General features: G+C 46.8%; 1 protein-coding gene across 1 annotated transcript in view; it reads right to left on the reverse strand.

The window, feature by feature from the left end:
• LOC137310100 (nuclear GTPase SLIP-GC-like) overlaps nt 1–13,192 on the reverse strand; it is a 177,471-nt gene that overhangs the window by 76,850 nt on the left and 87,429 nt on the right. The window contains exons 10-12 of the mRNA XM_067978059.1: nt 4,341–4,377; nt 4,119–4,238; nt 1,758–1,860 (exon numbers count right to left, since the gene is read on the reverse strand). Of these exons, the coding sequence (XP_067834160.1) occupies nt 1,758–1,860; nt 4,119–4,238; nt 4,341–4,377 (260 nt within the window). The remainder of the gene's footprint in view (nt 1–1,757; nt 1,861–4,118; nt 4,239–4,340; nt 4,378–13,192) is intronic.

The following is a 13,192-nucleotide window of genomic DNA, read 5'->3' on the forward strand; positions in this document are numbered from 1 at the left end:
CATTGTCCATATAACTGGTGAAAGTCCAACCACTGTCCATATAACTGGTGAATATCCAACCACTGTCCATATAACTGGTGAACGTCCAACCATTGTCCATATAACTGGTGAACGTCCAACCACTGTCCATATAACTGGTGAACGTCCAACCACTGTCCATATAACTGGTGAACGTCCAACCACTGTCCATATAACTGGTGAACGCCCAACCACTGTCCATATAACTGGTGAACGTCCAACCACTGTCCATATAACTGGTGAAAGTCCAACCACTGTCCATATAACTGGTGAAAGTCCAACCACTGTCCATATAACTGGTGAAAGTCCAACCATTGTCCATATAACTGGTGAAAGTCCAACCACTGTCCATATAACTGGTGAACGTCCAACCATTGTCCATATAACTGGTGAAAGTCCAACCATTGTCCATATAACTGGTGAAAGTCCAACCACTGTCCATATAACTGGTGAAAGTCCAACCACTGTCCATATAACTGGTGAATATCCAACCATTGTCCATATAACTGGTGAAAGTCCAACCACTGTCCATATAACTGGTGAAAGTCCAACCACTGTCCATATAACTGGTGAAAGTCCAACCATTGTCCATATAACTGGTGAAAGTCCAACCATTGTCCATATAACTGGTGAACGTCCAACCACTGTCCATATCACTGGTGAATATCCAACCACTGTCCATATAACTGGTGAAAGTCCAACCATTGTCCATATAACTGGTGAACGTCCAACCACTGTCCATATAACTGGTGAAAGTCCAACCACTGTCCATATAACTGGTGAAAGTCCAACCACTGTCCATATAACTGGTGAAAGTCCAACCATTGTCCATATAACTGGTGAAAGTCCAACCACTGTCCATATAACTGGTGAACGTCCAACCATTGTCCATATAACTGGTGAAAGTCCAACCATTGTCCATATAACTGGTGAAAGTCCAACCACTGTCCATATAACTGGTGAAAGTCCAACCACTGTCCATATAACTGGTGAATATCCAACCATTGTCCATATAACTGGTGAAAGTCCAACCACTGTCCATATAACTGGTGAAAGTCCAACCACTGTCCATATAACTGGTGAAAGTCCAACCATTGTCCATATAACTGGTGAAAGTCCAACCATTGTCCATATAACTGGTGAACGTCCAACCACTGTCCATATCACTGGTGAATATCCAACCACTGTCCATATAACTGGTGAAAGTCCAACCATTGTCCATATAACTGGTGAAAGTCCAACCACTGTCCATATAACTGGTGAAAGTCCAACCATTGTCCATATAACTGGTGAAAGTCCAACCATTGTCCATATAACTGGTGAACGTCCAACCACTGTCCATATCACTGGTGAATATCCAACCACTGTCCATATAACTGGTGAAAGTCCAACCATTGTCCATATAACTGGTGAAAGTCCAACCACTGTCCATATAACTGGTGAACGTCCAACCATTGTCCATATAACTGGTGAACGTCCAACCACTGTCCATATAACTGGTGAATATCCAACCATTGTCCATATAACTGGTGAACGTCCAACCATTGTCCATATAACTGGTGAACGTCCAACCACTGTCCATATAAGTGCAGCGAATGTCCACCCACTGTCCATATAATTACTGTGAATGTCCATCTCGTGCTGTTTGATGAATACTCTGTTGCTAACGGTTACATGGATGCCCAGCCATCATGTTCCTCCTAAACCTGTAGTAATCTACACAGGGAGCCCACACAAACCTGTTTCTGAATCACTGGAAGGTGAATTCCAATATTGTGCAGAGCTCACGGTGAAGACGTAGAGATCATCTTTTGAAAATTCTAATTCTGCAGACTGCTTTCTCTGAAAAATAAACATTTGAGATGAAAGTGTTTTCAGTTTAAGCCCCTCCCATGTTCAATAATTAGGGATGGACGCAATGGTCAGGAATCTCATGCCGACGTTAAGCTGGAAGTTCAATTCTCTTTGTGAAACTTTATTGATTTTCTTCCAATTTAATTGCCCTCAAATGGCTCGGCCGTTCTGGCACATTGCCGCCATAACTCCAGCAGGACTCCACGGGAATAGTCACAAACTCTGCTGGGCCTGTGTATGCTGGGGGGGCTCGGACCTTATACTGGAACCTCTGCTGCCCAAACACAGACACTGACATGGAGGGAGCGTCAACACCCTCCACCTGGAGCCCCCATTTCCTTGACCTCAGTGGGATCCAGTGTAAGTTTGGAATCTGGTATGTCCAGTGAGATGAGGGATATCAGCCTCCGGAAAAGTGCAAGTGGGCCCCAATGGGGAAGGAATCCCGGCAGGGGTCAGGGGCTGGACCCCTGAAAAATGGGAAGGAAATTTTGTTTGAACATTTTTAAAGTGGTTCACTGACACACAGGCCCACTGGAGCCACAATCTGCCACTTCCCAGGAGGAGACCCGACATTGCCATGGTCTGGCCATCGTTGACCCACGTTTTTGGGGTCCTTGGCAGTGGGCGCTGCCGATGCAGCCACACAGCATCGGAGTCCAACTCCTGGAGGCTCATCCCCGGACCCCACAAACCTCAGTGGGGTCAGCAGCAGAGTTCTGCAGGGTGGGAACGATCCTGGAGTAACAGCTGGGATCACAACTCAACAGTTTTCTGGACCACACATCAAGGAGGTGCAGTACAGGGAACTACAATGCAAAAGGTATCACACTCTGCTCTGTATATATAATGCAAAAGGTATCACACTCTGCCCCGTATATATAATGCAAAAGGTATCACACTCTGCCCCGTATATATAATGCAAAAGGTATCACACTCTGCCCCGTATATATAATGCAAAAGGTATCACACTCTGCTCTGTATATACAGTGCAAAAGGTAACACACTCTGCCCTGTGTCTATAATGCAAAAGGTAACACACTCTGCCCTGTATATATAATGCAAAAGGTAACACACTCTGCCCTGTATATATAATGCAAAAGGTAACACACTCTGCTCTGTATATACAGCATTCAGGGTATCACAGTCTGCCCTGTATTTCCAGCACTCAGGGTATCACACTCTGCCTGTATATACAGCACAAAAGGCTTCACACTCTGCTCTGTATATTCAGCGCTCAGGGTATCACACTCTGCCCTGTAATATTCAATACTTTGGGTATCACACTCTGCCCTGTGTATTCAGCAGTTAGGGAATCACACTCTGCCCTGTCTATATAGCGCAAAAGGTATGCTACTCTGTCCTGTATATACAATGCCCAGGGTTTCACTCTCTGACCTGTAGATACAGCACTCAGCATATCACATCCTGTGCTGTACATAAAGCACACAAGGTATCACAATGTCCTGTATATATAGCACTCAGGGTATCACACCCTGTCCTGTATATTCAGCACTCAGGGTATCACACCCTGTCCTGTATATTCAGCACTCAGGGTATCACACCCTGTCCTGTATATTCAGCACTCAGGGTATCACACCCTGTCCTGTATATTCAGCACTCAGGGTATCACACCCTGTCCTGTATATTCAGCACTCAGGGTATCACACCCTGTCCTGTATATACAGCACTCAGGGTATCACACCCTGTCCTGTATATACAGCACTCAGGGTATCACACTCTGTCCTGTATATACAGCACTCAGGGTATCACACCCTGTCCTGTATATACAGCACTCAGGGTATCACACTCTGTCCTGTATATACAGCACTCAGGGTATCACACACTGCCTGTATATACAGCACTCAGGGTATCACACCCTGTCCTGTATATACAGCACTCAGGGTATCACACCCTGTCCTGTATATACAGCACTCAGGGTATCACACTCTGTCCTGTATATACAGCACTCAGGGTATCACACACTGCCTGTATATACAGCACTCAGGGTATCACACACTGCCTGTATATACAGCACTCAGGGTATCACACACTGCCTGTATATACCGTGTGCAGTGTATCATACCCTGTGTGTTGCTATGAAGTTCATTGTGGTGGAGGAGTTTCTGCAGTAACTGTGAGATGCCTCTCTCGTTTCTCTGTTTGTGATTTCTTTCCTTAGGTTGTGAGCTGATCAGATCGGCAGGGTTAGCACTGGGCGGAAACGCCTGAGGGATTACACTTACCCTAATTCTTTTCCACTTATTTTCATATTGTATTATCATAGCTGTCTTCACTTTATCATTTCGATGCAGCACGCAATATCGTTTCACCTGTTTATTGCGATATGACGAATCGTCCTCAATCTGTACGAAGAGCTGGATCATGGAAAGAAAAGAAACAATCTGACACTGCTCTCCGTGCTCAGGGTATGAATCATTGTAAAAGTATGTCTAATATTCACTTACAGATTTGTTCATTTCTTCAGCAGTGATACCATGCTCCCTGAAACAGCAAATCAGAATGTGTCAGTAATGGGACATTAATCATATGTCTGACATTCTGTCTGTTTTGGCTCAATGGGTAGCACTCTCGCCTCTGAGTCAGAAAGTTGTGGGTTCAAATCCCACTCCAGAGATTTAAGGACAAAATCCTGGCTAATACTGCAGTACTGAGGGAGTGTTGGAGGTGCCTTCTTTCAGACGAGATGTAAAACTGAGCCCCATTTGCCTCTCAGATGGATATAAAAGATCCCATCCCATTTCCAAGAAGAGCAGTGGAGTTCTCCCCGTGTCCTGGTCAATATTTATCCTCAACCATCGTCACGAAAACAGATTATCTGGTCATTATCACATCGCTGTTTGTGGGATCTTGCTGTGTGCAAATTGGCTGCTGCATTTCCTACCTTACATCAGTGACTACACTTTTAAAGTACTTCATTGGCTGTAAAGTGCTTTGGGGCGTCCTGAGGTTGTAAATGGTGCAACATAAATGTAAGTTATTTTTTCTTTCATCCAATTGTCCTGAGATATGAGGGCGGTGCCGGAGGACTGGAGGATTACAAATGTTGCACCCCTGTTCAAAAAAAGGGAGAGGGATAAACCAGCCAATTACAGGCCAGTCAGCATAATCTCGGTGGTGGGGAAACTTTGAGAGACAATAATCCGGGACAAAATTAATTGTCACTTGGAAAAACATGGGTGAATTAATGACAGTCAGCACAGATTTGTTAAAGGCAAATCGTGTTTGACTAACTTGATTGAGTTCTTTGATGAAGTAACAGAGAAGGTTGATGAGGGGAGTGTGGTTGATGTTTTGTATATGGACTCTCAAAAGGCTTTTTGTAAAGAACCACATAATAGACTTGTCAGCAAAATTGAAGCCCAAGGGATTAAAGGGACAGTGGTAGCGTGGATACAAAATTAACTAAGGGACAGAAAGCAGAGAGTAGTGGTGAACGGTTATTTTTCAGACTGGAGGGAAGTGTACAGTGGTCAGGGGTCAGTATTAGGACCACTGCTCTTTTTGATATTGATGACCTAGACTTGGGGCTTAATTTAAAAGTTTGCAGGTGACACAAAGCTGGGAAACGTAGTAAACAATGAGGAGGATAGTAACAGACTTCAGGAGGACAGAGACAGACTGATGAAATGGGCAGACACATGGCAGATGAAATTTAACGCAGAGAAGTGTGAAGTGCTACATTTTGGAAGGAAGAATGAGGAGAGGCAATATAAACTAAATGGTACAATTTTAAAGGGGGTGCAGGAACAGAGAGGCCTGGAGTGCACATTCAGAATACTTTGAAAATGGCAGAACAAGTTGAGAAGGCTGTTATAAAAGCATATGAGGTCCTTGGCTTTATAAGAGGCAGAGTACAAAAGCAAGGAAGTTATGCTAAACCTTTATAAATCACTGGAGTAGTGTGTCTGATTCTGGGCACCGCACTTTAGGAAGGATGTCAAGGCCTTGGAAAGGGTGCAGAGGAGATTTACTAGAATGGTACCAGGGATGAGGGATTTCAGTTACGTGGAGAGACCGGAGAAGCTGGGATTGTTCTCCTTAGAGCAGAGAAGATTATGGAGAGATTTAATAGACGTGTTCAAAATCATGAAGGGTTTTGATAGAGTAAATCAGGAGAAACTAGGGGTAGAGATATATAAATCACTAAAAGTAGCGACGCAGGTTAATAAGGCCATAAAAAAGCAAACCAAGCGCTGGGGTTCATTTCTAGTGGAATAGAATTGAAAAGCAGAGAAGTTATGATAAACTTGTATAGAACCTTAGTTAGTCCACACTTGGAGTATTGTGAACAGTTCTGGTCTCCATCTTATAAAAAGGATATAGAGGCACTGGAGAAGGTGCAAAAAAGATTTACTAGGATGATACCAGAACTGAGAGGTTATGCCTATCCGGAAAAATTGAGCAGGTTGGGGCTCTTTTCTCTCGAAAAGAGAAGACTGAGGGGTGATCTGATGGAAGTCTTTAAGATAATGAAAGGGTTTGATAGGGTAAACGTAGAGAAGATGTTTCCACTTGTGGGGGAGACCAGAACTAGGGGCCATAAATATAAGATAGTCACCAATAAATCCAATGGGGAATTCAGGAGAAATTTCTTCAACGAGAGAGTGGTGAGAATGTGGAACTCGCTCCCACATGGAGCGGTTAAGGCGAATAGCGGAGATACATTTAAGGGGAAGCGAGATAAACACATGAGGGAGAAAGGAATAGAAGGATATGATGATGAAGCAGAGAGGGAGGAGGTTTGTGTGGAGCATAAACACCGGCATAGACCCGTTGGGCTAAAAGCCTGTTCCTGCGCTGTACATTCTATGTAGAATGAACCCCAAGGTGCACCTGGACTATCGAGAACAGACAATTGGGATACTGAAACTCTGCCCCAGATGTGTGAGCAGGCCAGGGTGGAACTTCAATACAGTCCTGCAAGTGTCTCCCACATCGTTACAGTATGTTGCAAACTCCAGAACTGAAAAGGATTGATCCTTCCTGCTCTGATTGAGGAAGAGGAAGGGTGGGCAAGCCCGAACGGCTCGATATCAAGATGAGTCCCTGACTGAGGAGAAGGTCATTCAGTACATCCCTTTTTGCAGCCACAAGGCAATTGAGGTCACAATCACTCAGAGACAGCTTCACTTCAATCGCTACAGGGCTACTGTCATTCCTTCAAGGCCCCCTCTGAAGGCCAATTGACACGGGTATGGTAGCATAGTGGTTATGTTACTGGATGAGTAATCCAGAGGCCTGGACTAATAATCCAGAGTCATGAATTCAAATCCCGCCACGGCAGCTGGGGAATTTAAATTCCATTAATTAAATAAATCTGGAATTAAAAAAAGAACTAGTATCAGTAATGGTGGTCATGAAGCTACCAGATTGTTGTAAAAACCCATCTGGTTCACTAATGCCCTTGAGAGGAAGGAAACCTGCTGTCCTTACCCGGTCTGGCCTAAATGTGATTCCAGACCCACAGCAATGTGGTTGATTCTTAATTGCCCTCTGAAATGGCCGAGCAAGCCACTCAGTTGTACAATCTCACTTAAAAAAAGTCACAATAAGAATAAAACCAGACAAACCACGAGGTACCGGACACGACAAAGGCAAACCAAGCCCAGTCGACCCTGCAAAGTCCTCCTCACTAACATCTGGGGACTTGTGCCAAAATTGGGGGAGCTGTCCCACAGACTAGTCAACTAACAGCATGACATAGTCATACTCACAGAATCATATCTTTCAGCCAACGTCCCAAACTCTTCCATCACCATCCCTGGGTATGTCCAGTGCCAACGGCAGGACAGACCCACCAGAGGTGGCGGTACAGTGATATACAGTCAGGAGGGAGTGGCACTGGGAGTCCTCAACATTGACTCCGGATCCCATAAAATCTCATGACATCAGGTCAAACATGGGCAAGGAAACCTCCTGCTGATTACCACCTACTGCCCTCCCTCACTTGAATGAATCAGTCCTCCTCCATGTTGAGCACCACTTGGAGGAAGCAATGAGGGTAGCAAGGGCACAAAATGTACTCTGAGTGGGGGACTTCAATGCCCATCACCAAGAGTGGCTCGGTAGCACCACTACTGACCGAGCTGGCTGAGTCCTGAAGGACATAGCTGCCAGACTGGGCCTGCGGCAGGTGGTGAGTCAAACCAATATGAGCGAAAAACCTACTCGACTTCATCCTCGCCAATCCACCTGTCGCAGATGCACCTGTCCATGACAGTATTGGTAGGAGTGACCATCGCACAGTCCTCGTGGAGACGAAGTCCCGTCTTGGCACTGAGGACACTATCCAACGTGTTGTGTGGCACGACCAATCATGCTAAATGGGATAGATTCGGAACAGATCTAGCAGCTCAAAGCTGGGCATCCATGAGGCACTGTGGGCCATCAGCAGCAGCAGAATTGTATTCCAGCACAATCTGTAACCTCATGGCCTGGCATATTCCTCACTCTACCATTACCAAAAAGCCAGGGGATCAACCCTGGTTCAACGAGGAGTGCAGAAGAGCATGCCAGGAGCAGCACCAGGCGTACCTAAAAATGAGGTGAAGCTACAACTCAGGACTACATGCATGCTAAACAGTGGAAGCAGCATGCTACAGACAGAGCTAAGCGATTCCACAACCAACGGATCAGATCAAAGCTCTGCAGTCCTGCCACATCCAGTTGTGAATGGTGGTGGACAATTAAACAACTAACAGGAGGTGGAAGCTCTGTGAACGTCCCCATCCTCAATAATGGAAGAGTCCAGCACGTGAGTGCAAAAGACAAGACTGAAGCGTTTGCAGCCATCTTCAGCCAGAAAAGCCGAGTGGATGATCCATCTCGGCCTCCTCCCGATATCCCCACCATCACAGAAGCCAATCTTCAGCCAATTCGATTCACTCCACGTGATATCAAGAAACAGCTGAGTGCACTGGATACAACAAAGGCTATGGGCCCCGACAACATCCCGGCTATAATGCTGAAGACGTATGTTCCAGAACCAGCTGCGCCTCTAGCCAAGCTGTTCTAGTACAGCTACAACACTGGCATCTACCCGACAATGTGGAAAATTGCCCAGGTATGTCCTGTCCACAAAAAGCAAGACAAATCCAATCAGGCCAACTACAGTCCCATTGGTCTACTCTCAATCATCAGCAAAGTGATGGAAGGTGTCGTCGACAGTGCTATCAAGCGGCACTTACTCACCAATAACCCGCATCGATGGACGTGCTCACAGCTGGCACCTCAGGCATCGAGGGACATGCTCACAGCTGGCACCTCAGGCATCGAGGGACGTGCTCACAGCTGGCACCTCAGGCATTGATGGATGTGCTCACAGCTGGCACCTTAGGCATCGAGGGAAGTGCTCACAGCTGGCACCTCAGGCATCGAGGGACGTGCTCACAGCTGGCACCTCAGGCATCGAGGGAAGTGCTCACAGCTGGCACCTCAGGCATCGAGGGAAGTGCTCACAGCTGGCACCTCAGGCATCGAGGGACGTGCTCACAGCTGGCACCTCAGGCATCGAGGGACGTGCTCACAGCTGGCACCTCAGGCATCGAGGGACGTGCTCACAGCTGGCACCTCAGGCATCGAGGGATGTGCTCACAGCTGGCACCTCAGGCATCGAGGGAAGTGCTCACAGCTGGCACCTCAGGCATCGAGGGACATGCTCACAGCTGGCACCTCAGGCATCGATGGACGTGCTCACAGCTGGCACCTCAGGCATCGAGGGACGTGCTCACAGCTGGCAGTCCACAACTCCAGCTACCCATAGATCCTTGGCTTGGGCCTGTGGTCCACGTATCCTTCGTGAACCGTCATGCTCGAGAGTCGACTGTCTGGCTTCACACAGTTCTTCGTGATGTTGCAGATGTGGGTGGTGGACAAGATCCACCGTCTGCAGCACATGCTAGGACACCATGTCCACTGCCCGCACTTGTATTTGATGCTCAACAAGCAATCCTGAGAGCTGAGGCCCAAGGCTCCTCAGCCAAGAGCTGCTGTTTCTGGATACTGGCCAGCTACAACTGCCTGCTTACCCTCCACTCCCAGCTCCTCCTGGTCAGCCATGCTCTGTGTGCCACACTGTAATCACCCTCCTGGTCAGCCATGCTCTGTGTGCCACACTGTAATCACCCTCCTGGTCAACCATGCTCTGTGTGCCACACTGTAATCACCCTCCTGGTCAGCCACGCTCTGTGTGCCACACTGTAATCACCCTCCTGGTCAGTCACGCTCTGTGTGCCACACTGTAATCACCCTCCTGGTCAGCCACGCTCTGTGTGCCACACTGTAATCACCCTCCTGGTCAGTCACGCTCTGTGTGCCACACTGTAATCGCCCTCCTGGTCAGTCACGCTCTGTGTGCCACACTGTAATCACCCTCCTGGTCAGCCACGCTATGTGTGCCACACTGGAATCGCCCTCCTGGTCAGCCACGCTCTGTGTGCCACACTGTAATCACCCTCCTGGTCAGCCACGCTCTGTGTGCCACACTGTAAGTGCCCTTCATGTGAGCTAAACACATCCCCCTGTCCCTGGGGTGGGGCGTATCCAGGCTGGTGCTTATAAGAGTGAGATGCCAGGACGGGGCTGGTGAGCAGGATGAGCACATGGTTGATGGGGTAAGGTTCCTCTTGCTGCACTTCCAGTTTGTAACTGTGACACCACTACGAGGGTGGAGTTGAAAGAACGGGAATAATCGGAATGAAGGAATATGGGAACAGAGCAGACACGAGATTAGGATCCTGCTCCTGTGGAGGATAAACACCTACATGGACTGCTTCTGTGCTGTAATTTCCACATAGTTCGATATAATAGAACAGGAAGTGCTGTAAGTCAGAGTGTATGATTTGGTTAATATCTTCTGTCACTGAACTATAAGGTCTGAGCTGACATTCACAGCGTGTTAGTGTCAGATTTTGGTGCAGACAGGTCAAGGCATACAAGAAGATGAATGTTGTGACCAGCCTGCAGCTGGCTCCTCTCCTCCTAATTCCCTGTCTCACTCTGCTTCTCCTGTTTGCCTCCCCAGGAGTTCCAGGGGTTCCTCCTTGTTTGGGGTGAAGACAGATGATTTCTCTCCTAGTGGCTGGTCTCTGGAACATAGGAACAGGAGGAGACCATTCTGCCCTTCGAGCCTGTTCCGCCATTCATTTAGATCATGGCTACCCCAATTCCATTGACCCGCCTCTGTTCCACATCCCTTGATTCCCTTACCTAACAAATATCTGCGTTGGTTATGGGTAACTTTATCCTTTACAATGAGAGTTCAGAGTGTGAAAGGCCTTGAACCGCCATGAAAATGAATGAATGTTACCCAGGTGCCAGCAGGCATTCAGCCAACTGAAATTTCCAAGACTGAGATGGATAGATGTGTGTTGGGTCGGGGTAACAAGGGGTATGGAGCAAAGACGTTTAATAGGCTGGTGCTTTGGTGAAAAACAGATGCTTGGGCAGCTCCCTGGGGTGGATCCTCTCATTTTTAAAAAGGCGCAGTCGGTCATGGCAAAAGCTGGATGTTTGATGTCCACAACAACAGCAACTTGCATATAGAAAAATGTCCAAAGGTGGTTCACAGAGGCGTAAGGAAAAAGATTGGGAGGAGTGACCAAAAGCTTGGTGAAAGAGGTGGGTTCCTGAGCAGGTCCCTAATGGATGTGAGGGAGGTGGAGAGGCAGAGAGGTTTAAGGAGGGAATTCCAGAGAGTGAGCCCTAGGCTGCTTAAGTCACAGCTGCCAATGGTGGGGCAAAGGGGAGGTGGGGGGTGTGCATAAGAGACCAGAGTTGGAAGAAAGGAGAGTTCGGGGGAGGAGGGGGTTCTAGAACTCGAGAAGGTTGCAGAGATAGGGAGGAGATAAGGCCTTGGAGAGATTTAAACAGAAGGTTGAGAATTTTAGCTTGATCGGGACCTGGTTCAGGACAGAATATGGGCAGCAGAGTTTTGGATGAGTAGTTAATGCAGAGTGGAGGAAGGAAAATTGGCCAGAAGAGTGTTGCAGTAATGGAGTTGGGAGGGGACAAAGGCATGAGAAGGAAGTCCTCCCCTATTTTGTCTGCAATTGGAATCCGAGGGAGGGACCCGACCATTCAAATACAAGCATCCTATGAGTTTTGGTTGAATATGTGTTTGATTGGCAGCTCTATTTGAATTTAAGGGACAAATTTGCTTTGTTTCAGTTCATTTTGAGAAGAATATCTCAGCCCGTCTTGCTCCAATTGAACAGTTTGTTTGGAGCCATTGCAGCGAGATACTTCAGCCAGTGAGACGTCCATGCAAAGTCAACAATGAACAATTTGTGCCAGGTCCAGTTCATAGTGGAGAGAGAGAAAGGAAGGAAGGAAGGAAGTCTTAAATTTATCTGGTGCCGTCATAGCCTTCAAACATCCCAAAGTGCTTCACAGCCAATGAACTACTCTCTTTGAAGTGTAGTCACTGTTATTTTGAAGGCAAAGGACAGTCGATTTGTGCACAGCAGGGTCCCAGCAATGAAATAAATGGTTTTGGTGGTATTGGTTGAGGGAGGAATTTTAGCCAGGACACCTGGAGAATACCCTGCTCTTCTCTGAAAAAGTGCCCTGGGATCCTGGTTTAACATTTCATTTGAAAGATGGTACCTCAAACAGCGCAACACTCCCTCAGTACTGTGTCAGCCTAGGTTATGGGCCAGAAATTGTTGGAACAATAATGGTGTGTTCATGGCGCTCGTCATTATTAGTCCATAAAAAAACAGCAATTTGTAGTGAAGAAGAGGTCGGCCATGATTTCCGATTCACCACAAATTTCTCGACGATTTCTCCGCCGTTGCCTTGCAAAAAATAAAAAAATTGCACCCTCGCCGTGAGCCTCTCCGTTGAAATCAAGAAGTTGCTGATTTGCGCCGTTAATGCAAATTAATCTCGCTGCAGCCATTTAGGGCTGGTCATTCATGTCGAAGGACCCTGTTAATGACCTGATTTATGGTCCTGACATGAAACTCAACCTTCGAGGCCCAGAAAATAATTTTGGGATACAGTACACGAGTAAGAATGTTTGTACATTTCACACACCTACCCTGCCATTCACTCATTATTAACTCCTCAAGGACCAATGCAACAATTCCCAAACACAGCTGGGAAACAAGGTCCTCTTCTTCTTAATTTATTTTTCTTACTTTTCCTTTCTGTCTTTTTTTTCCCCCCTCTCTCTCTTAATCCACTCTCTTTCTTTCCCTTTCTTCCTGTATCTAACTTGACTCTAATTCACCCTATTTCCTTCTCTGTCGTTCTGTTTCTTTCATTGTTTAAGGAGATAGACCGTTGGGCGAGT

Source organism: Heptranchias perlo, unplaced genomic scaffold (assembly GCF_035084215.1).
Source record: "Heptranchias perlo isolate sHepPer1 unplaced genomic scaffold, sHepPer1.hap1 HAP1_SCAFFOLD_216, whole genome shotgun sequence".
Classification (NCBI taxonomy): Eukaryota; Metazoa; Chordata; class Chondrichthyes; order Hexanchiformes; family Hexanchidae; genus Heptranchias; species Heptranchias perlo.